The sequence below is a fragment of the Vollenhovia emeryi genome, unplaced genomic scaffold, assembly GCF_000949405.1.
Source record: "Vollenhovia emeryi isolate VEMERY1.0 unplaced genomic scaffold, V.emery_V1.0 DF939128.1, whole genome shotgun sequence".
NCBI classification, from domain to species: Eukaryota; Metazoa; Arthropoda; class Insecta; order Hymenoptera; family Formicidae; genus Vollenhovia; species Vollenhovia emeryi.
Window position 1 is genome coordinate 1,605,579 of NW_011967238.1, and position 25,974 is coordinate 1,631,552.

The window sequence follows — 25,974 nt, forward strand, 5'->3', positions numbered from 1 at the left end:
CATCTCTCTCTCTCTCCCCTCTCTCTCTTACACACACACATACACACACTCATACACACACAAATAGAAGTCATCATGAGCTTCTAAAAAATGTTAAATAAGTTGGACGAAAATTTTTATCAAGAAAAAGAACTTAATAATCAAATTACTTTATTAAAGCAAAAAACTTTTAGTTAGCTGCAGAATGATAATAATAATCACTTAAAGCAAATATTTAAAAATCTTCGATCTTGAGTTCTATCTACATATTAGTCTAATCTTTTTGTCACAAAGTTATTATTGTTTTCGTGCAATATTAATTGATTGGCTTCACGTGTTGACAGATTCATAATACTTTTATCAAAGATATGATATAATAAGAAGTGTTTTCTATACTTAAAGAAAACTCTTGACTTTATCTCTCAAGTCTGTATGTTTTCAATTGATTTTTTATATATTTTAACTTACCAAGTGTTGTATTATTTCTTAGTTGTCGTAGCTTCAAACGTTTAAATGTAACATCTGTTCTTCCCGATAAGTGTTACATGCGCAAGAACATCCCGTGGTTTATCGACGATACATTATTACAAATGATGCCGCGTATCTTGTGGGCACGAGATCGCTTTATCGCAATTGTATCACTATCGAAACATTATAACCAGAAAGCCACAAACAGTCGAGTGCAAAGATCAGTAGTCTTTCGATCGACACTGTGAATTATTTTTACGGCGTAACGATCAATTTTGATAATGCTCCCGATAATTTTTCTATTTATCATGATTTTTTTATTCAACACTAATAAACTCGGGTTTACGGCCAATGCAGGACGGTTAAAATAGTTTCGATCGTTAGAGCATTATATCTCGATACGCTCTCGCGTAAACGTTACACAAAAAAAACACGCCCTTTCCTGCTTGATAAATGTTTTTTGCGTAATCCTCCGTATTTATAAGATGTGGGTTAATCAGATGAGTCAGTCCAAATAGAGTCCAGAAATAAAGACAGCAATGCAAGGATAAATCTAAAATTTTGAATAATAATCCTTAACTTAATATCTTATATCTAGGTATTTATGTTTGCTTTATCAATCGGATCAATAGATTTTCTATGATTTGAAATTACTATAATGATATGTAATCGTACACGCAATTATGTTCAAGGCAAAACGTAATATAAAATTGCATTAATTAAACGTCCGGGATTGTACAAAACACTTGGCAGACATGGCAATTACAGACTCGCGTTATTAGCATCACGAACTTGTATGTATGTTACTTGTATACGTATGTGATTTATTGTGGAATTTTTCCAATAAATTGCAATTAATTATTTACAAATGAACTCGCCAGCATTTAACATATCAGTTTTTGACTTTTCCTGATTTTACTTACAAAGTAAAAACGCATATTGAATAAAATAAAATAAGTTAAAACAGATTATTACAAAAGATTATAAATTTTTACATTTTCCGTGAATATCTTTAAATAAAAAAAGACATCAAGTTTTTCTAGGTCATGTATTTTAGTGTTGCATATTTTAAAACATGTTACATAAATTATGTGTCACGTTTACATTGCACGTTTCGCGCAATATAAAAAAACTACAAATTTTAAGAGCAGACTACACATTAATACGTATTCGGAAGCGCGTGTTGATCGATCGTTGGGTACAACGTAATTTTTTCCCAAGAGATAACGCGCGCTACCGTTGTACATTTGGTATCTTTTATCACATCAGAGAGACCGCCTTAATCCAATTCTATGACGATACGCTACTGCTCGGTGAATCGTAGCTTCATTGATTGCGACGCTCGTACGCTGGGTCGACGGTCGTCAGGGGGAGAAGGGAGAAGAAAATCCAAACGAAACGTGCATTCAGGGTTGGAATACGGAGTGCTCCAAGAAAATTCGTGCACCGGTAACTTTTCTTACCTAAAGCCGTTTTCATTAAACATTGCTGCAGCGACGAGCAGTAATCCAACTTCTGTCATTTTAAATCTGCAAACACGACCTCTCTGGAACATGTCTGTCTGCACTTACATTATTAAAATAAATGCATTTATTATTGAATTTCGTAAAAATTGATATAAAAATATGTAATTAAATTAGAATTGAGTAAAAAAGCAGTAACAATAATAACATTAAGATGTATCCAAATTGGATAGAATGACATCTAAAATATAAGTGAACACGTTAGTGAACATGAAACACACCTTTATTGTTTGCCGTTAAAAGTCTTTTATTATATCCAGTTAAAAATAATAATCTTTAAAGAAAGAAGATTTGAGACAATATTAGTACTTGACTATAATTCGGAATTAAATTATTAAAACAGCTTCTGTATTTTTTAAATCTAATCATTTGATAAACATTTAATATTTCACAATTAACACAATTAATTTTGCTAAATATTTTTTTACAAATTGCTAAATAAATCTTTTTAGAACGGAAATATTGATTTTGTGATCAACTAATTTGATTGTTTACTTACATATTGTTTACTTTGAAAAAAAATGAGCTGTATATGCTCTTTAAAATAATTCCCTATAAAAACGATATTAAGCAAACATAAAATTATTTGGATCCCACTATTATATCATGTGTGCTATAGTGTTTTATTCCTATTAATTATTAATCCAAAGAATTTATTGTCTTTTATCTGAAATAGATAGTAATTAATGCTGTTATCTAAAAATAACTGAAGAAAATCCTTCGAGATTGGTCTCGTACCAAAAGATTTGAAACCTTTCTAGATCTATCTCGTTCTTGTATCATCTTCCTACTCTGAATGCGCATAAAAAAATGTCAAGATCCCAAATTTTCTTGCCGAAGTTTGCCACCCAGTGGCATCGCACGATGCGTGGTACCCTGCACCCTCGCCTACACATGGATCCGCGCGTGCTACTGCGCGTTGGGGAACCAGCCCGAAAGGGGGGTGCTCACCATAGAGCTTGCCGCGCCGCCAGTGGGGTAGTCGGGAGTGATCAACGGTGAGAGGGTGTGATCAGGGTGTCGAGGGGGTTGACGGGGAAATCGAGCAGGGTGGTGCGCCGCTCGGCGTCGTGGCCGTCGCGATGACGTTGGTGACGTCGATCGGTGGCGCTGCCGATGCTTTTACCTTCGCCCTCGAGTGTGTAAATGTGTGCACGTGTGTGTACGACGATTATAGTGACGTTGTACGTAGAGCAATACTCGCGGGGTAGGGACATAACTTGCGGTGACGCTTCCACGAAGGTGGCGCCAATGATGGAGGGAGCCGGCAAAGGTGGTGGTGGTGATGTTTAGCGATGGTAGTAATCTAGATGGTAGTGGTAGGCAAGGGGTGGCCTGTCTCGCTCGGTCGTAGCCGGTATTAGAGCCGCTCTCTCAGTGTGCGCGGATCCGTCGCGCGCCGAGGCTCTTCCGCGACGGTGGTGGTCGTTGGTACGTACACGTATATGAACAGGTTTGTACGCCATCGAAGGGGGAAGGGAATCACGGGTTCGCGCAATCGCAAGTGTATATATGCGTACAGGGTGGCTGGCCCTTGTTCGACTGCGCGAAAGAGGAGGACAGAGATAGAGAAAGTGAGAGAGGGTAGAGAAAAGAGTAAGCGGGGAAAAGACACGGAGAGGGTGGGTGAGCGCGAGGGTGGCGGCGAACGCCGGTGGCGGTAGCGGCGGCAGCGGTGGCGGCGTCAGTGCACGGAAGTGGCTGTGCTCCGGTAGTGGACGGTGGATAGTGTAGTGCGGTTGGTCGATTGGATCGGTTAGTCGGTTGGTCGGTGGTTGATTCGCCGTCCGTCTCGCGTTGCCGTCGCGTCGCGTTTCACCGGAAGCCGGGGCGGAAACTACGTCGGGCATCGTCCACGAGGCGCGGACGGCGAGACGACGACGGGACCACAAGAAGGGTGGAAAAGAGAAGGAAAGAGAGAGGCGAGAGAGAATGAGATCGATAAGAAGGGACCTTAGGCGCTGGTTTCGCGAAACGGGAACGGCAGTGCGCGACGCGTAAAGAGAGAAGGAGAGAAATATACCTCCTCCTCTCCTCTTTCCCCTTCGCTCGAGATTGCGAGTGTGCGTGTGTGTATGTGTGAGTGAGGGTGTAGGGTGTGTGGGTGTGTGTGTGGTGCGCTGACAAGGAGCGCACGCGACGTGTAGTACGCGCGCACACTTACGCACGCAGGCGCGAGTACGCGCGTGCGAGCGAGCAAGCCGCCGCGCCGGCACACGAGGGTGGAACGAGGTCCGCGAGGAAGGGAACATAGCCGGCTCGGTTCGTCGACTTGGCCGGCTCGCGAAAGGGCGGTTCTTGGATCCGGAGCGCCGCGACCGGAGGCCGAGGGAGAGAGCGAGAGAGACCGGAAGAGGAAACGGGAGAGAGTACGCGGAAGGGTTCGTTGGTTCATTCGCGTCGTGTCGGTTCAGGAAGACAGAAAAGTGGAAGAGGAGGGAGTCGGCTGCCTCTTTTTCTCTCTCTCTCCCCCTCGATCTCTATTCGCCCTCGCTCGATGGGCTACGCCGCCGAAAGAAGGTCAAAGATCGATTCTCGGGCCGACGAGGGTCGTGACCTCGCCGTACGCCGCCGCCGAGCACCAAGTGACCCACGCGCGTAGTAGTACTATCCGCTAGTAGTAGTACGCCGGCCAGAGGCGCGGAAGAGTTGTATCCGGTGAGGGGGCGAGGTGGCGGTGTGGCGGTGTGGCGGTGGGTGGAGAGAGGATCGATCGGGCGAAGGATCATCGTCGCGACGCGAGGATGAGGTCGATCGACCGGCAGAGAAGAGACCGAACCGGCGGACTCCGATGAGATCGACGATCTCTACGCGGCAACCGTCTCTCGCGTAGAGAGATCGAGGACCGAGACGATCACACACGTCCTCGTCAATGCACGTCGTTCGCGAACGCGCCATCACACGTAGAGTAGAAACGTCAGCGCGCATCCCAGGACACACCGTCGTCGTGTCCGCGATTTGGCATAAAAGATCGCGGAGGCGCAAGGAGATCGGCAACGTATCGTTGACGTCGTCATCGTCATCGTCATCGTCATCGTCATCGTCGTCGTCATCGTCGTCGTCGTCGTCGGCCATAGCCGGATGCTGGAGCACAAAGTTGGGAACAAAGCGAAGTCGAACGAATCGCCCAAAGAGAGGCGATCGTCGAGATTCCGGCAGCACATCTCCATCCTCTGGCTGTTACTCTAACTGAAAGCTCGGATAGACCGGACGGACGTCCTGCCGCGAGGGGAAAACGCTCGTTGATCGAATCACCCGTGCGGACAATCGAGCTGATATGAGCGTGAAAACGCACGAGGGTGATGAGAGACAGGAGATCGGTCGCGAGGCGTGACAAAGCGACTGCGGAAATTTCGAGGTCCGGATTGTACAGGATTCTCTTGAGGAATCTGGGGAACCGCTGAATCACTAGGTCGAGATAGAGAAAGAGAGAAAAAGACGCGTGAATTATTAATCGCACAAAGCGATCGCGATTGCAAGAGAATCGGGCGATCGTAGAGGAGTAAGAAGACGAGGAGGCACCGACGGAATACCGACGAAACGCTGACTAAACGCTGACGAGACGACGACACTGATTCGAGACGATCTCTCGCATCTACGAGGAGGAGGAGGTTTCCCGTAGAATGTCACGGGACCCTTACTCGAGCAGTGGCGTGATCGGTCCCGGTGGCGGCACACGTTCACCACGCAGCGGTCGTCGCGTGGGCGAACTGCCGACCGTTGATCGTAGTCCGTCGCGAAGTTATGCCAGCGGTCGTGGCAGTCCGCTCGGTGGTCGCAAGCAACGGGGAACACGCAGCGGCAACAACTCGCCGGAGCATCTAGGCTACGGCGGCGGCTACCATCACCATCAGCTGGGCAGCCCGTACTACTCCCGCGACGAGGACCTCGGCAGTCCCGTGATGCTCGAGGAGAGGGGTAGGAGTATGTCGACCGGGGGCGGTGGGGGCGGACATCACCGATCCAGAAGCGCCTCGAGACCCGCCATGTCCAGCTCGGCGGGCATGGTAGCGCGTTACACCAGCCTCGATCGTGCCTCCGCTGGCGTTCTCGACCATGATCGGGAATTCATGCCGATACGCGAGCCGAGCCGCGAGCGTAGCCGCGATCGCGGACTCTACCTGGAGGATGAGCTCTACGGCTCCAGGTCGGCCCGCCAGAGCCCGAATCCGCACATGCTGCGCGACGGCGGCGGCTACATCGGCGAGCTCCAGCACCAGAACAACGATCTGCAACGCGAGCTCGGCAACCTGAAGAAGGAGCTCGAGCTGACGAACCAGAAACTGGGCAGCTCGATGCACAGCATCAAGACCTTTTGGAGTCCGGAGCTGAAGAAGGAGCGGGCGCTGCGCAAGGAGGAGAGCACCAAGTACAGCCTCATCAACGAACAACTCAAGATGCTCAACTCGGAGAATCAGGTCAGTCGAGAACTACCACTCTCCTCTCCGCGGACCGGTCGATTCGCGATGCCCGGTTTAGCCTTGTGAGCGCGTGTGCCGTGTCTCTGTGTGCGTGCACGGTCGCGTCATCGTAGGATTCGATTATCGGATTCCGCTGGTCCCACACGAATACTGTACGGGTTGCTTATAATAGCCCCATCGAAGGGTCTCGTTTCGCGATGACGCCAAGAGATGTTCTTGGAGAGCCGCGGAAATGCGCGGAACGTCGTCCTGGCCGAAATCGTCGTGGCTGTCACGTCACGCGCGTCCTTGCGCGAAGGCCGTCCTCTCGAAATGAGGTCGCGGGACGCGACCTGGTGCGCCCGATGTTAACCCTTTCCTGTGATAGCGGGGTTGCGATATTACAGAATATTTTAGCATATATGCTTGACCTAATTATCTGCAATCAGCTTGCGGTCAGAAGGATTATCATACGTAAGCAGGTATTTGTGCATAGTCGAAAATGGATTAACCCTTTGAGAGGGAATTATCAACCTCTCGAAGTAAACGAAAAAATTATTAAATACACGGCATGTTTGTGTAGCATCAATCGGTAATGAGTTTATATTTTAGAAGAAAGAGATACGATATTTTTAGAAGACAATTCATTATTCTGAGTAGCTAAATTATGAATGGCATCCCCTTTAAAGCTAAGAAAGAACTTAAAAAGATTATACATAAAATGCGTTCATATAGTATCAGCTGGAAATGGGTCAACTCTTTGCCGAAAAATCTTTTGACGTAACAGAGGGTGGCCTTTTTACGAGAACGACGAATCATTATGTTTGCCGAAACATGTTGTTGTCTACCAGCATTTATTTTACAAATAAGATAGCCAAATATGTCTGGCGAAAATTCTTGCCCACGGAGCAAGAGACAGTTGCCTTTTCTTACACTTTCACGGCGTCACTTGGTGAGCTTCCTCGAACGAATTATTTCTGCTAGAATAGCGACACGTTATTCTGCAGTAACGACACTGTTGCAGAATCTTATTATCGATTTGCTAAAAATGCTCTACACGAAGGGGGAGCCACCTTTATGCCGATTTCGCGAGCGTTGCATATACCTCCCAAGCTTTTGCGGGAATTGGTCGGTTATTACAATGCGCGCATTTGCGAGATTCCGAATCAATTAACGTTTATGGCAGTGCGGGGTGCAGCGTGTCATCATCGCGCAAATATCGCGTAAATCATTCATAATCGGCATGGCACGGCAACAAGTTTCACTCGTGTCGTAATTTGTTTTCGCGTCCATCGCTTTGCGATATTTTACAATGAATCATTCGATATGTCGATTAATTAATTAAACAAAATTCGTGCGAGCTCTGCCAAGCTCCTGGATAGCCCCGCAAATTTATGACGATATTTCCGAGCTTTAATCCGCGATTATTTTCCCATACGATTCCTTAAATACTATATTATATTTCATATAACTTATTAAACATTTATGTAAAACGCATAATCCTCGTAATCTAAAATAACGAATGTATTAACACGTTTAAATCATAGACGGGATGCTCGCATTATGGGAATTTGAGCAACTTATCATGTAATAAGAAGTTAATGTTTATTAATATACATGTGACAACACATGTAGCAACATTTTATGAAATAAAAATAACAATATAATAAAAATTATGTTCTATGATACATAATACATCTTTGTGGGAATTCACGAAGTTCAATTGTCATGAATAATACTTTATCACCGCGAATAACACGCGCGGCAGGCATACCAATTTTTAATTAAATCATCATTTTGTCTTGTTGCCATCTGTTTTGTGGTTTAGTGACCGCAGCGCGTGTTCGCGGATCCGATGGAACCGTCCGAGGAAAAAAAAAGTACCCTCTGACCTTGTCAAAAATGCATGTCACATAAGAACGACGTGCCGCGGATTGCAACTGCTTTATTCACATTTTCCCGACTGGGTCAATTAAATTTGTACTCGAATACGCGATCCTGTTTCGCGACCGCGCGTGTGCATACGTCCGCTTTTATGCACGCGTATCGCGTCCACGGCGGCGCCGAATGAGTCATTGCCCCCGTGAGCGGAAGAATCTTAAAGAGCTAGATGTTTCTCTGGCTGACTGCCCACATTCGTGCCTCTGTCTTAGACAGAGTTTGCCCCTGTCTAAGTAAACGCTAGGCGTTCTCCAGCGACGTACCATACGCGAACGCTTGTCAGGCTTACATAAGTCCCATTGTGCCGATAATGCCCACCTCGTGCAAAACTCGCAATCACGGGCCGGATACGCTGTAAATTACGCCGACGATGTTTTTACATCGACGACTATTCGCGCGCATCGCTCGATAGTAGGCCCGTGTATTCTCCTTGGCACGAAATTAAGGAAATCAATTTACATTAGAGGTATCATTCGGAATAGAGGACAAGGGTTCCTCTTCGTTTTACACCAATAAAAATAATTATAACACCCTAAATTATTAAAGTATAATTTATATATGTTAGGATATTATTTGTTCCATTCGAGTGTACTGTTAATACTTTTTTTTGTATTAGAATTCAAACGGCCGCATGCATTGGGCCTCAACTTTATGATCTCGCACAATTAAAAAAGGGCTTGTAGGAAACATTTTAAAGAGACCTGGTTGTAAAATATTTTTGGTGATGCACGCACATTAATAATCTCGTATGACAAGATACTCGGCTCTCTACTGGGAAATAATATTAAAGTTTAGTTTTTTAACTTCCATTCTCTGCAAAAGTGACAATATTAATCGCACGCGAATTTACTCACTTCGTTTATTCATTTTCTCTCCGGTCCGTCGTTGCGGAAAGCTGTACGAGAGATCGCGTGTAATTTTCCGGCAGAACCTGCTGAACAAGCTAATATCGCCGTATCACTTTGGGAGATAAGAAGAAAAAAGGTGTGCGCGGACGACAGAGGAATGTCGAAAGAAATAATTCTCATTCGTCTCCCTCGACGCGGTGCCGAGAGAGTAAGTGGAGTCTTCGATCGATCCGCACACAGCCTCCGGCGGGCTTTTCCCGCGCCCTTCCTTTCTTCCATTAGCATCGGCAACCTGAGAATGGAACGTGCAAAAAACGCATTAAACTGTCGGCAGCAGGGACGAAAAAAGAAAATTGTCCGAACGCGAGTGCGAAATTAATTCTTCCTCCCAGCGAGCGGTGCAAGATTGGCTCGTGATACGCGTGTGACTCGCACAAGAAATGTCGCTTTTACAATCTTGTAATATTCCCGACTTATATATTCTTCTATACTCTCTGCGACGACGCGAAAATTGCATTCTGCGCGAATTCCCGTAGCATCGCAGGCAGCATGGCGTCTATGAACCACGCATACTACGTTCACGAAACATGTTGAGAATGTTGGTCTAAACTTCGACAATTGAGTATGGTGTAGCACCTTCAATATTTGAAGCGTCCATTACGATTATGCCACATATACATCGTACACATATTTCTTACAATTTTGTGAATATTATTAAAAGTAGCAGTGTCTCGGTACTTTTCATTGAATTTACGAATGCAAATAATTTAAAATTTATGTCGCATTAGCAACACTAAACATTATATTAGGAAAAATATTTTTTTTATAATAATGTCCTTAAATGTTGGAAAATATTCTTAGTTGTAATATCTCTGACTCAATGAAACTAATATATAGTCGTGATTCGAAGAGACAAACCAATAATTTGCATGTTTCGCACTGCATTCGTCATTTTGTCAAAATTAGGTCATTGCAACAAATGCAATTTGAGCTTACTGTTATTTTGGATTAAGTTCTTGGTGAAATTCCATCTTTGTTAAAATCATTTTATTATAGCAATCTAAATTAAATCACAGGACCAATTTGACTCCTGCAAAGCTATCTATTCATATTGCGTCATGAAATAGAGACGTCCTTGAATTAAAATGACGTCTTATCTTGCACGCTAAATCTATCTCTGAAAATTTGATCTGACTACTTTCGACCCAACTTACGATTGTATCTTTAATTATCTAACATAGATTTTTCACACATTATGTTCTATTTAAAATTGTGTTGGGACATTGTACATTAAAGTATAAGATCGTCATATTAATTAACATATATTGCTTTATTTAATAATTTACTTCATAACAATATTGGAGAATTTAAATTCATACAAAAGTAAATATACTTTATAAATTTTATTTTCACATTTTACCAATTACAGAAATATTCTAATTAACATGTCTGATATTAATTAAAATTCCGCTGTTCGTCACGATAAAGAGGATAGGTTACTAAATCTGTATCAAGAAATCCCTAACTTATTTACAAATAATTCCTTTCCGTGCATTTCGTTGAAGTGAAAGTGACAAAGGTGAACTCGTCAAGTAAAATGACTAATAATGAATGAGCTGTACCAATAATCTTGTTGCTTTTCTCGATGTGAATCGATCGCACACCCTTACATATATAAACGCCGTTGCCGTGGGATGTGAATCTGTTCGTGTCTAAGTGCCGACAATACCGTCCCTCATCTCATGAATGTTCACACGCCTCTGTAATTCATCTGGAGTTGCAGCTGCTATCCGGGGCCGTGGCTACATGAAGACAGTCGACTTTAGGGAGCGTTATTGTGCTGTCGCCGATAGAAAAAAATGCATAATGCAGCATTTGTACCTGGCATTCTTAATTATTCTTCCATTGTTCGCATTTTGTACCGTGATAACGCACATTGTCGTAGTACTGGAAAGATATTTAATCCGGACTCGCTGGATATTTCAACGCCACGGTAACAAAATCGATTTATACAAAGTACAGCAGGCTTATCTTCTTACGAATATTTTACACAATTAATAAATTAATAGTCCTCACAAGATGTCTCAGCAGACGAGTAACATCCGATAATGGATTATTTCCGAAGAATAATTTTTATATAACGAAAACCGCGAACGGAAAGAGGAAAATTAATAATTGTTTTTTTCACCCGCTCCAAAGAGAAAGAGAGGCCATTAATTTTGACGAATACGAGATCCTACGTGTTGCATCTTTTCCAGATCGAGAAATAAGACTCTCGTTTCGTTTAATTGTCGTCGGGCCATCCAGTGACCCGTTCTATTTTTGCATCCGATGAATCTTGTCGAATCCGCGAACTCGTCGTTCCCAACTTCTCTCACATCTGTTCCCTCTCAAACGGGTCGGGATTCTCGTTGCCTGGTTACTCCATTCCCTTTTTCTCCTCTTTCGGTATTCCGTTTTTCTATCAAGCTCGTCTAGCGACGTCGCATTATAATACGAGAGTATACATTAAAGATTCGAGGGAGCTCTTCCAAAGTCCATCCGAGGAGGATTTTTTTTGAATTTATTTAGACTTTACCTGTGCTTTCGCAGATATTTTCGATCAACGTGATTTTTAACACAAATATCTTGTGTAAACAACGAGCAAGCGCCAACATATAAACAAAACCGGAAAACATGGCAAAACTAAAAGTTTGTGCTGTTTTATATTTTCGGTATAAAAATACAGCTGGAAGAGAAATATCTATTCCGAGCATAGAAAGAAAAATTATTTAAACGTAACAAAGTTCTCTCACCAGTCAAATGCGAGTATAGCGTCGTCTACAATAACCGGCGTAAGCGTGGAGTAAGAAGTAAGAGTAGGCGTAAGAGAGCTACTTCCGGTATAATAGAGCTGGAGTAAGGGCGTAAGCGAAATGAATTATTTTTATTTCTTACGCCTACTCTTACTCTTACGCCTTTTCACGCATGCCTATACAACACCTACTTCACCGTATTGTAGATTGAGTCGGCGTAAACAGCTTACGCCAAAAACGTTACTCCTACTCTTACTTCTTACTCCACGCTTACGCCGGTTATTGTAGACGACGCTTATGACGTAAATGCGTTTCCTATACGCTAGATATCGCGTCGTTTGTAAAACTATACAGGTGGATTAAAATTGTCAATTCAAAATTCAGTGGGGAAAATCATAAACACGGCGAACCAATCAGAAGCTGGATACCGCATGTCCAGACTCTGATTAGAGGGTCCCTAGTCCCACGTTTTAAATACAGGGTTAATCGCGATGATCTGACGTTCCTCTCATTATTTCTTCCTTCTGCCCATTGATGCTAAATTACATTCTCGTATTTACACCCGCTGTACGTATTGATCGGGCCACTGTTTATTCTGACGCCGTCGATGAATGATTAATAAATGGCGGGATGTCGAAGGACACGCGCCGATCAGCGGCGGAGAATATCCTTGAGACATTATAGAAGCGTTCCCTCGCGACGAAGGCGAGACGCGGATTTAGTCGTTGAACACGGAACAATGCGGTCGCGCCATACTTATGCCACATGTGGCATAGGGCCTCGTTGATCCGTCTCGTTATATTTAGGCCGATCGATATATACGGATATATTGTGCTTTTACACCGCGATCGCGCGCGCGAAAATGTCGCCTTTCAATTGGCGGCGTCCAAGATATCGGGCCAGGTAGATTCGATGTTTTAAAAGTCGCGCGAATGAAGTTTCGAGACACAAATTCCAGTGAAGCTTGCATATATGCATATATAAAGCGACTTGATCTCGTCTCGTATCACTTTATCGTATTTTCGTATTGATTGCGACGGAGAGCTTCGATTTGTTTCCCCACGACACGCGACTTATGCAGTATATTTTACATTTAACGACGCTGTCATCGCGACGGAAATTAAATCAATTTCTAACATGAAATAGTTACGAGTACGATTTGCCGAATTTTGCCGACTGGATGCCACGTCAATTTTAATGCATGCTGCATGCATTATTATATAATAGTAGTCTGTTTTATTCATGGTATAACATATTCATGTTTAATACTGACTCGCAGACAATGCGTAAATGTCATGACGATGTGAAAAGCACCGAAGGATTTCGCGATATTAAATTATTTTGACATCTTTCTCTATTCGTGTAATAGAGGGGCTGTAATAATATGCGATGCAAATGCATATTATATAAGATAATAATACGGCACAGCGTAAATTGCTGTCGCCTGTCCTATACGTTATATACTTTACTACAACGTCTCCATCTATTGTAATAAGAAAATGATTTCCAATATGCTAGTAGGCGGCGCATGCTATTGTGTCAACGTGTTGGTATTTATTATAATTTATAGCGTAACTTTGGCCTTTTAAACATTGCGCTTGCTTCCGCAGAATCAGTTCTTTACAACCGCCTAGCTGAAACGACGTTGAATGCGAGAGAAAACGTTCGTGAAAATCCGCAAATGATTTCCCAGACGTAAATTATAGTCTATTATGCAACAACCTTGAGGCATGGAAAACACGATAACTAAGTCCAGCCTCGGACACGATCGATATCGAACGGATTTATAAGGACAGAAAAAGCTTTCGCCGACAATAGGTTGAGCTCTAGATAAACGTGAATGTCGAAGTAATATATGTTACATAAATTTCATAAAAAGTTCAAACGGTTATCGAGGCTAATAAACCTTGTCCAGTTTATGTCAAGAGGCGACCGTGCATCCGTTTTTAGAAAAGACTAACATTTCTCCAACGAGAAAATCATCTTTTATATGTGTTCGTCACCGCGAGAACTCCGTATTAGTGAGAAATTTTTGAGAAAAAGATTTGCTTTCGACATTTTAATCTACATGTCCATTTTAACGTAATAAGCCTGAATTACTTTGCGCACTTTTAATTAGCAAATAATCGTTTCACTCATTTGTCGCAGAAACTTTTTAATTATTTTTTGATAATTAAAATAACAAATAAAAAACTATGAGAGGCATCGTTATAAATTGTAAGTTAGCTGTAAAAAGTCCCTTTCATGGAATAATTCCTTGTTGAAGTTATTAACCCTTACCTTGACACAGAATATAAAATATACTATAGTTCCCATACATACTCATAATTGTCGTCGTTATCTAACGATTCTCTTCCTCCTTCGTTTACAGAAAAACACCGAATTCACAATATTGGAGTTTATTATATTTTTTACTTTGAAAATATCGAATTGCATGTTACGATAAATTTCAATAAATTTGGAAAGCTATGCACACGATTTAAAAAAATACCACAGAAGTTTTTACACGTTATATTTTTAGTGCATAATTCTGTTTCTTGTGAAAATGGAATCTTTTAAGTAGTTTATCGAACAGTCTATTTGTGGTATCCGTTTCAAAACGGCAAAAAATTTTTTCGCGGATGAAAAGCATAGAACGTCGATTCTGATAATTAAAATTGTTATATCAAAAAATTCTTATTTTCGTACGCAATGCAACTCGTGCTATCCGATACAACAGTTAATAACATTCCAGTCTCGTTATTATGTTCGACGCCAACGTTTAAAAATGTGCAACAATTTGAATACCCGTAGAATATCTATAAAACTCTTATTAGTTTCACGAACAGTAAGAAGTCTCTTAATAAACTCTATCAGCTTTATCAACATTAATTAATATTATAATAAAATCTGCATTGTGCTATCGATTCTTATATTTTTATGATTATGAAATAAAACGGAAACGCGTTCTCTAAAAGTTAATTGGAGTAGATTAAAAGTAGATCATCACTGAAAACAGTCAATATTCACTGATTTGCAGTTATAAGTAGCCCCAAATAATTCAGTGCTATACTTATAACTGTTTTCGGTGATAATGCACCGATTGACTTTTAGAGAGCGGAAAGAATGATTTTATTTAGTCGATCCTTGATTCTAAAAATTGTGAGCCTACGTTCTCCGTGTTTAATTCATAACTTTTGTACATCCTGTTGAATTCGTAACTTTGGCACATCGCGTCTCAATTAGACTCACCGCGTTATCAAAATAAATCAGAAACATGTTGGAGCGTTGAGAAATTCATTTCATTGGGAAGCTTGCCCTTCTATCTGGGTCGTGTGCCGGGACATCTGGGTTATATCGGGGACATCCGATAAACTCCACTTTTATTCGACGCTTACGATCGATGGTTCCACCCGCACGTTATCTAGGAAAACGCTTATTCTTCCGCATATGTGCGACCTGTATTCGCGCTGATCGAAACAAAAACGATTAGTATGCACGTCAATCGCATGCTACTTGATTCAATCGAGCGCAAAAATGTACGTCTCAATAGCGTTCTACAGGTTTATCTTACACTCCTCTTAAGCTTTCACGGGCGTTGGCCCGTCAAGTTACTACAAAAGTAATTACTACAAAAATCATTTTGGCCAATGCATTCAGGATCGATATTTTCGCATGGGGCATTTAATACTAAGAGCACACCTTAATATGGATTTTATCGGCCTAATGTAAGTGCTTAAATAAACATGACACGAGATAAGTATGTTGCGAATCAGTTTAAAAAAGTGTTCAATTTATTGGAAAATGCTTGTTCGACCAATTGATTTGCAAATACTAACAATTAAACGGATTAATTAACAAGAAGTAAAAATATCGTCAAGTCACTACCAAAGTAAAAGCTAAGTTACATCTCTTTTTTTAAATAATTGGGCATTTATAATTTCTTGTATGTAGAAGAATATCTTGTGGAACTTAACGAAGTGAAAGCAAGATTTCAAAAATGCGTATTTTAAATACACATTGTTTCGTGCGATTAGAAAATTTTACGGAGAAAGACTCTCCTGTGCGATAAGGGGCAAGCTTAGAAACACGTGAAGTAGCACTGCCTCGGTCAGTTACGCCCGCGCTTATGATAACGTCCGATAGGTGTGTTGTTACAGGTTATTGCCTGTAACGGAGACGCGGCAATAAAAGTAACGAAGAATGGCAATGACCGGCGAAATTGCCGAAACAATTGTCGGCGACATCGAACGGCGTTTATGCACGACCGCTATGCAAACTGCAGCAATTGATGCACCATTGCACGCGGAGGGGAAAGAAATCAATTGTCTCTTGACATTCGCCGGCGACTGGACGCGCGCCGCGAATCGATGCGAACGATCCGTTTCAGTTTGCAACGCAGATTGAAATAGATTTGTGGAGAAAGAGAGAGGGGGAGGGGGAGAGGGAGAGAGAGAGAGAGAGAGAGAAAGCGAGAAGCTGCCAATAGACGTCCGGAGAGTCGCGAGGCGATGAATAAAAATAGGATCAACTGCGATTTAATCGATATATACGACGCGTCCCTGCAATTTTGCAGGACAAGGCAGATCCTCGCACAATCTCTTTTATAATGTTTCTTATAAAAATACCATGACTCGTGAATGAATTGTACAACTCAATCTCTCGGTAGATTCGATTAATTTCATAATTCTTTTAATGTCGTGTTTAATGTCACGTTACGAGGAATCCCGACAATATCTTGACCTTTTTGTATTTGCGGGCGATATATTATCGATCCGCGATGGACGCCCGCCAATTTTTTTTTACCCCAGGTTTGATATGTCGCGCTGATATCGCCCCCGACTTGTGTGTTTCCTGTGTATTGACGTAATTAACAGACACGTGTGTATGCGTCACAGTTTTACGGCGATGTGGCGCGAGATTACGCTGCCGGTTGTAAATTCGGGATCGTACATTAATTCCGCATTTGGGCTTATTGTTAGTGAACCCACGGATCCGAGCTTAGCACTCACTTACATTCGCACATCGTATACATTTACATACGTTTTCGCAGGTATTAGTGCAATAAGGAAAAGGGATCGCGGGGAAAAACCAAAATAACATACTATAATATATGAATAACAAAAAGAATACGACGTGCGTGCGTTTTTGACGTAGTTAAAACTAGCGGAGCCAAAACGTATATTTTATTTATACTACTTGATTCACAAAAAGACAATTGGGAAAGACAAAAACGGATGTTTTGTTTGACAGAAATTTTGCCCAAACTATTCGGTGCTTTATGACGTAATCGCTCGGATACCGCGCGTTCCTTTATTTAAGTATACGAAAGATAATAATTAAGCAGGATGAAGGAAAGGGCTGGAAAGAGATGGCTTACACAAAGAATGCACTGATATATGCCAAAACCAACCGACAAGATATCTGCTACTTTTATATAATATATAGCTACTGAGGATATTTAAAAGCGGAAATATCCCAGTAATTTGTCAGAACAATTTCACTCCGTTTCCTTGCAGGCTCTCTAATTAGTTACTTTGAAGAGAACAAAGTATAGTCACGAAATAGGATTCGCGAGTAATTGTTACGAAATGAAACGCAATCATAAAATCGCGTTCAAATTAAAAGTATGCGTATCGAAGTTGCTTGAAGTCAGTGTCGCATGCATAATGTTAAAATCTAATTATTGAATTTAAATATACAACGACGAGATATAATAGGAATTGTAATTTTTGACAATTATTTTATTATATACGTATACAATAGAAATGGCAATTTTTATGTTGCTTTGATATTGTACAGTCGAAGCCGAAGAAATCTTTAGTTTTATGAACGGAAATTTTCCAAGTACTCATTTTTTTTCACGGATTTGTCTCCGAAGAAAGATTATGGTCAATATTGAATGGCACTCCGAAATAGATTGGACTCTTATGATAGCCGTGGGACTTCTCTCCATTTCAAAGGAAAACGAGGACGTATCGCGGGGGACGAATGGATCAAAGAACGACAAAGAGTGACCTCGGTGCAACATCTGAAAGTTTCATCAGCTGCTCTACTTGCTAACCGGAGGCAAATTTGAACGTAACTTGGTTCTTAAATCAGTATCGATTTGTGCGCGGGGTCACTTTCTCCAAAACAGTGGCAATTTAACAGCGTCGGCTCGCCTCAGGATAATTATTCTCTTGCTTTTCGCGACAAGTTAAAACTTTTTTTTAAATAGTTTCAGCACCAACAAACTGCGGCAACAGATCCGTTTAATTTTTAAACATATTCTTTATTGATCGAATTGAAGATCGAGTTGCGCACTGGACACTATATTTTTTATTATTTAACAAGCTCTTGCGTTTTCTCTAAAATAAAATCGTTCGGTCATTTTGAAAATTAGAAACAATTATCTGACATCTCGGTTCGAAGTTTCGACCGCATCATAAGTGTAGTCGTGATTTAAATTTGTATAATTTGGCTTTTCTGTCTTTACCGTAAAAAGGCCATCCCGAAAGAGATTGGACAGAGATGCGCTGACAGCTTATACGCTTATAAAGTCTGGGAACTTTGCAGCCGCCCCTCGAAACCGTTGTCTCGTATAGCGTTACTCACCTTTAGGGCACCTCGTTCCATTTAGCTGTCGATGATACACGAGCGGTGATCAGGTTGGCCACGGGATCGGTCGGGAAAATCGGGTGGAAAGCCCTCCGGCCGGCCTACTCCGATTTCTTTCTCGGTGGTGTGGTACGCGAGGCTGCGAGTGGGCGGAAAACGTGGGCGAGACAAAGAGAAGACGATAAAAGGCACCCCATGCCTGACAACGAGAGAGAAGCTGAGGAAGAGAGAACGAAAGCTCGGGAGAAGGATGGAGAGGTCGAGTCGGTACCGCTCGATAACGCTTCTGCTTTTACTCCGCCATCGTTCTCTCCTCCCTCACCCCCGTCTCGTCGTTCTTATTCTCTCGTGCCCATCCTCTTGCGATATACATTTTTGGTTCAGGAATTTAGTGTGTGTTTAAAATTAAAAACTCAGATATTCAACCGGGTACACTTTTTAAATCTCTCTTTCTCATTTTACCATCGGATTTAATACAATATCATGATTTAATTAAAACTGTAACTCATATAACATGAGAACTATTAAGTAATAATATTATTACATTCGATAATACAATTGTTCGATAATAAATTCCATTCAAATGAAGTTTTACCACATGGAAATATCTGCACCGTAAAAGCAAAATTTTTATTATATAATCTAATTCGACTTGAGAGCACGAGTGAAGAAAGGGCGAGTTTTCTATGATAACATCGTGACATCGTTGACCTTAAACAGGATTTAAATTTAATAAACGGACCTGTTACTTGTTTAAACATGTTGACGCTTAAATTCGTAGTCCGCGTTAAAACCGTGGCGAAAGTTTTTATTGACGACCTGCTGCATTTTATATATTTACCAGTTTAATTCGAAAATTAATTCCAATTCGTCAGGGACGATCTGAAAAACCGCGAGAATGGGGCGTTTATCGCGCTGCGTTATTAATTGCGATACTCGTGCGGCTTTGCAGCATTTATTTTCGCGAACGGTTGATTACGCCGAGGCGAATTTCACAGGAAACGCGAACGACAAAGGACCGCGCGGTCGATCGATAACAACCTCGTTGGGAAGCTCGCCCGGAAAACTGCCGAGCAAGAGGGAAGAAGATCGAGATGTGGAACTGACTGAACTTCCCTCGACGAAAGACTTTTTAAACGACGGAACAAGTTACGTTCGTTTAACATTCGCTTCGGCGCATCATTTAAAACTGCCCGAATGTCCGGTGATCCGCACAAAGTCTCGTCGAGAATCTTAAGAAGAGCTTTCTCCCACTGGGACTCTCGTGAATAAATATGAGCATTTATCGTCCGCCGCGTGATCGGTAATTTAAATTACTGTTCATATAGTATAGTAGCTTCATATTTACCCTTACGAAGCAGCTCGTACCGCCTCAGAATTTCTGTAAACTTTGGATATGTTTGTGCAAATATTTCGTATGGATAAATTGGCTTATGGTAATTTTAAATTATTTTACATTTAAATTTGAAACTTTGTCGATTATCACTTTAGCGACATGCATATGAAGTACATTTTTTTTAAAGGTAGCTTTCAAATAGCACAGTTGACTTATAAATTGAAAAAGAATTCGCTTTTTTAAATTTTTTAGTGAATTAACGTAATCTGTACAAAATGAATTTAAAAATAATTTCATAGAAAAATAGCTTTCGGCATCTTGTTGGAGTATAAATTAAAGTTATTCTGTAATGCAAAGAATTTCGTTTGTATTAAAAAAAAGAGCTCAGAATTGGGTGACAAAAAAGCGAATTCTTTTGGAACTAAAAAAGGTTTTTTTGGAACAGAAACAGGAAGAAAAAAGAATTTATTTTATAATTCGGGAATTCGAAAGGAATTCTTTTTAGATTTTCTGGAAAATGCAATTTTTATATTCTACATATTTTTGTTGCAAAACGAACAATTTCTATATAATTTACACAATAAGGATTCTACAGTACTGTTTCCCCCAAAATAGTATTTTTATTTGAATTTTTTCAACCATATATTGGAAAAATACCACTTTTCTCGAGGGAAAAAATATCAAGATTGCTCCCCACGAAACGCAAACATTTTAAATGTCGGGCCACTCCGTCGTGTGCGCCACTGTCAGAAATTGAACGATCGTCTTTTTCTACCCTTGGAAACTGAAGCTATCTTTGGACTTAACACGTCTCCTCCCAGGATAGCTATCCTTCAGGTTTCCATCCCGTTAAACGAGATCGATTCGATCTCGAGTCATCCATGATTTCTCGCATCTATTTTTCCATGTACACGCGCAAATCGATGTGTGTACTTTATGTGCGCATGTGTATCTTCTGTCGCTTTGCTAAAACTAGTCGAAGATTGCAAACACGTTAATCCAAACGTCAGATATCTCGTAGGGTGAAGGATATGCGGCTGGGTGTCTGTTATTTGCCCAAGAGAATTGACCGCGCGCCGCCACCCTTGCCCCGTTTCTTGGAAATCGATTTGTGGGTACAACGACCCCAAGAAAAGCGGAGATCAATGTGCCATATAATTGCCATGGTACTGTAGTTCGTGCAACTGGATCGTTTGCACTGTAGGACTCGCCCACTCGCATGGATTTTCCGCCGAGAGTTTGATCGTGGATTCTTATTGTTCCGATTGTTCTGATTGACCGTGAACGTTCGCGAAATTATGCTCTGTGAGCACATTATAGTGTTGGATTCTTTAGTTTTAACGACATCAAGTCCTGAAACAGAAACTTTAAAAAGTGGATTAATTGGATTTATACGTTGGAAAATATTGTTAATAAATAAAACCGAGCTGAAGATAGATAAAATATTATTTACGCTTTAAGAACTAATTTAGTGGACTTATTTATTACGAACTTATTAATCAATTTTCACTCGAATTGCACGCTGACAGGTTGAAAATTGTTGAGAATAGATATATCGTATTATCTATAGAGAAATGTATAAAGCTTGAAAGCAAGAATTAATATTTTAATGAAAAAGATATTAGTGAACCGTTTTTAATTTTCTTTTAATCTTATTAGAATTAATATTTATAAGTCTAAAATATTTTTACATAAAACTTAAAACATATAAACATATTTATCCAGAGAACTTCTTTCATTAAACTTAAAATACATAAAACTTTAAAAAATGGCACAGACTGATATTCGAAGTTGATTAAAAAATGGCATTAACGTTCGTGAACATTTATAATATCTTTTGTAATTAGTTTTTGTGACAAAATGTACTTGCTTATCTCTAGGATTTCTGACTTATAGTGGAAGTAAATACGAATCTAACTGTATGGATCTGAAGTTACTCCCTGAATGCCGGAAAGAGTCGATATCGGTGATTCTCCGTATTTGTGCACGTTGATTAAAATTGGATCGCGAAAACGTTTCTTTGACCGACGAAACACTGTTCACCGGAACACTGTCTGTCCTGCTGTGGTTTTAGTCTATGATAAAATCTACTTATGCTATTTTCTGATTGCTTAGATCAGAAATGACCGTTTACACAGCTGGTGTGCATAGCTTGCAAGAGATACACAAACAATCCCATAATAGAAACTTTGGAAATTCTTTTGTATCTTGTCTCTTAACACTTTGTCGTGTTAAAAATTTGGAGGAAAATTATTTGTCCACTTTTAATATCACATAAAATGCAGATATAAATATAAATAATAAATAATAATAAGTAAAATTTACATGAACATATAAATTTATAAAACAACGTGTAAGAAGGAAAAGGTTCTGCAGTTTTATATAATTTTGTCAGATCAGTTTTATTAATTAAAATTATTTACACAATTGTATTTGCAACTAGTCCGACGATGTAAATTTGAAAAGGCATCAAATTAAATAAGAGCGCTTGAAATTAACACATGTATACACACCTATTACATGCGACAAGATTCCAAACGACCATCATGAGACGTTACCCCAGATAAAGACGTTTCTTGTTAGATAATGTTTGCGGACTTCCTGATTAAACATTGCGGTTCATTTAACAGTACTGATTACGTGTATTAGCTGTGAGGCTAGACTAGCGATTTTCATGTCAAAGGTGCATCTGGTACGTTACAAGGAACATAAGGTCCGCGCTCGATCGTTAATAGGATCTCGTCTTAAGAGGGGCTTCGGTTAAACTCCAAACCTCCATACTCCTTTCCGCTTCTTGGATCTCCCGTTCGTGTCGCGTCTTGACAAAATGTTTACGCAATATTTATAGCATCCTTCGCTCAAGGAGCATTCGGAAATTATTATCTAATGGTATATTTTGAGAGCGCGGCCTTCCTTGAACTTATTATCGAATGTCTGCGAACAGTACTTCTCGTTTTATTGGTTGGTCTAATAAAATGATAAAATCGATAAGAACATTTTAGCACACGCTGTAAATTTTATATGTATTTTAACGAGAATCTGACGAATCGAACGACGTGCTAAGCGTTTAAATAGCATTTGTTCTTGACGATGTTATGAGCACTTGACTCACTATATTCGATATTTACGTGAATATGCATCGAACGTGCGCACGCACTTGACAATATTGCCTGTCCCTTTATCACGTATTTATCGAGTTTCGCGATATTTCATGCCATAAATGTCTTGCGATTTCTAATAAAAAAAAGCGACGACTTGTCCCAAACATTTATACGCAGTTAAATCTCTGTATTTTAGCAAAAATTTAATTATATCTTTAATTAAAGAGCTTTTGGTATCTAAAATTAAAAAGGATTTTAACGAATTAAGTAAACATGTAAACAGATAAATAGCCTTGATTAATTGTCAATTTTATGAGCGCATTTAATTTGCAATGTAGCTATCAATTTTTAATATTAAAAGGCAAATATATGGTAGTAAATAAATGAAACATATTAGAGAGAGAGAGAGAGAGAGAGGGGGGGGGAGAGAGAGAACAATATAAAATTAGTAAAATATATAATAATATAATAAGTATTCGGATAGCTGTGAAATGTAATGGGTTTGTCGATGATGTCGAAGACTTTTGCTAACAAAATTCGACTATGGTACGAATGGATCACGCAGAGACCATGGGTGAATAACGGGGAGGGAGGGAGGGGGAGGGAGGAGAGAATGACGTCACGCATGTTAGAACGCAATCCTCTGCCTCCGCATCCCCCCCCCCCCCATGACGTCGCATAGCACTGATTCCACGCACGCCAAATCAGGTCAATCGGTAATATTGAACGCATTGGTTTCCGTAGGAATTGGAGAATATTCGTTTACTAGTGCTCCTCTTGTTACACATTCGCAGATATTCGTTGCATGATCCTGCTATGCAGCCGATAACATTTCGATGAAACCTTTTTCACGCGTATACATACGTATCTTTTGCCATAAACCCCGATCGTTTTTTTTTATCGAAATGTTGTTTTTTTTGTCAGTTAATTATGTCTCGTGATGGATTTCGTTCATTTTATTGCATTGCCACAGATTGTGTAATATGCCGCAATCCTCGTTTGGGATTACTGTTGCTTACATTTATATGCAACACATACACATTACTCCTGTAGAATAAACAAGACGATGGACCATTTTTATAAACTTAAAAATTAGGCTAATTAAGTGATCTTCGATTGTTATTTACGGACTGAATTTTTTCCTACTTTTTAAGTTAACATGTTTCAGGATTTTTATTTGCTATTTATTTCCTTATCATTTAGTTGCTATTTTTTTCATGTACTGTTTGTTACCATTTAGGTATTTAAAAAAGTACGTACTGGATACTGAAAGGTTGCCTCACAATACAGTGAACCCGGTTTCTATCTTCCATGTTTTACATAAAAATAATATACATTACTTTTAGGAGCAAAGTCTTTGAATTTGGATAAAATTAAAACACTCGTTTAATCAGTGCGACGAGAGGACGTGTGTCGCAAAGCGCTTTAATCAACAAGGTAGCGTATCGGTATGCAACATATGCGTTTGTTAATCGCACTGTGTCGGAAATGTACGAGTTAGGAAGCTTTTCTTCTTTTTTTTTTCGCGACGCGACTTTTGTCCACCGACGTGCTCACGTCGCGTCGTCGGCGTCATTAACGATGTCTAACGAGCCCAGACCGGAGAGCTTGGGTGGAACAATACCACTCGAAAGTACATCCATATGAGAGTAAATGGTACATACGACGGAGACAAGTAACCGCGCGCGTTTCCGGTCGTATAATATGACTGTCGGCGTAGCGACGCGTGCACAAGTGAACTTTCACGACGACCGTCTGTTTCTTGTTAATATTTTGAGTGCAATTCGTAATTGCCGAAATTGTCACTGTCCTAAAAACCGCTTCATCGTTCGAGATCGCTCCTATATTCAGACAGTCATATCGTCTTTAATAAACTAGATGAATTTCAAGCTAAAAATAATTATCTTAATACGCAAAGTATAATTATCTCTCTAGCTCTATGGTAATTATAATTTTACAATAGTTATTATTACTAATTTCTATTTTATAATTCTTCTCGTTCTAATCTCGATAAAATTGAAAACGATCTATACACTGAGAAAAATTTTCGTCGGATAAACCAATTAAATGGTGTTTCCGATGGTTAATTTTTCCGATTAAATTTCCGATAAAATTATGGATACAACCGATGAAATTTATCCGATGAAATGTAGTTACCGATAAAATTGGAAAAACCGATGACATTTTTCATCGGATGTACAATTTGATTGGATATATCCGTTTGTTATTAATCGGACATTTTTCTCGGTGCAAAGATAAAGGATTTAAAAGAAGAGAACGCGATAAAGTGTTAAAAATTACCTAAACCTATTTCTAATATTTTGTTAACAACGAAGATCACTATACCCTTAAAATAATTATGTGCTATTTCGTGTTACAGAAACAAAGCATAATGGTCCGTCAACTGGAAGAGGAGCTCAGAATGAGGATGCGCGGGCCGAGCGTCGAGATGCAGCAACAAATGGAAGTTTTGTACAATGAGAACGAGCACCTGACTCGCGAAATTGCCATACTTCGTGATACGATAAAGGTGAATGTTAACGTCCAGATTCGCAGATTATTTTACGGCGCATCAACTGTTTCTAGCAGTCCTTTTTACTGCGCGGCGCAATATTATCCCCGTAAAATGTGCTGTAATCCAGTGTTTTCTACGTGTTTCCGTGGTTGAGAATTTTTCCGAGAGAAAACTAATTTCCGGCCGCGCGGTTTACGAGATTAATTTTAATCGGCGCGACTAGGCCGGTTTTCCACGTCTTACGTTGAAAACAATTCAGTCTCGGCCCCGAAGTAGAATGGCGCACGCTATCGGGAAGATTGGAACGCCGCCGGAATAATCGCGCCCTCGAAGGAGGATCCCATTATACCCCGGGAATAATAGGGATAAGTGCGGTAAATGGAAGTAAAACGGAGGAGGGACTCTTGAGGGGGTCGATGCGTGAAAGAGCCGCAGACGCCTCACAGTCTGTCTTTCTCACCTTTTTCTTGTTTTCTCCTTTCTCGCCGA

At 40.6% G+C, this 25,974-nt stretch overlaps 1 protein-coding gene across 5 annotated transcripts in view; it reads left to right on the forward strand.

Annotated features, from left to right (window-relative positions):
* The first annotated feature begins 5,575 nt into the window (after nt 1-5,575).
* Nucleotides 5,576-25,974, forward strand: part of LOC105568593 (ELKS/Rab6-interacting/CAST family member 1) — a 62,527-nt gene continuing 42,128 nt past the window's right edge. For all 5 annotated transcript variants that reach the window (XM_012024395.1, XM_012024396.1, XM_012024397.1 and 2 more), the window contains exons 1-2: nt 5,576-6,388; nt 25,351-25,500. In XM_012024395.1, coding sequence (XP_011879785.1) covers nt 5,594-6,388; nt 25,351-25,500 — 945 coding nt within the window. In that variant the 5' untranslated portion in view covers nt 5,576-5,593. The remainder of the gene's footprint in view (nt 6,389-25,350; nt 25,501-25,974) is intronic.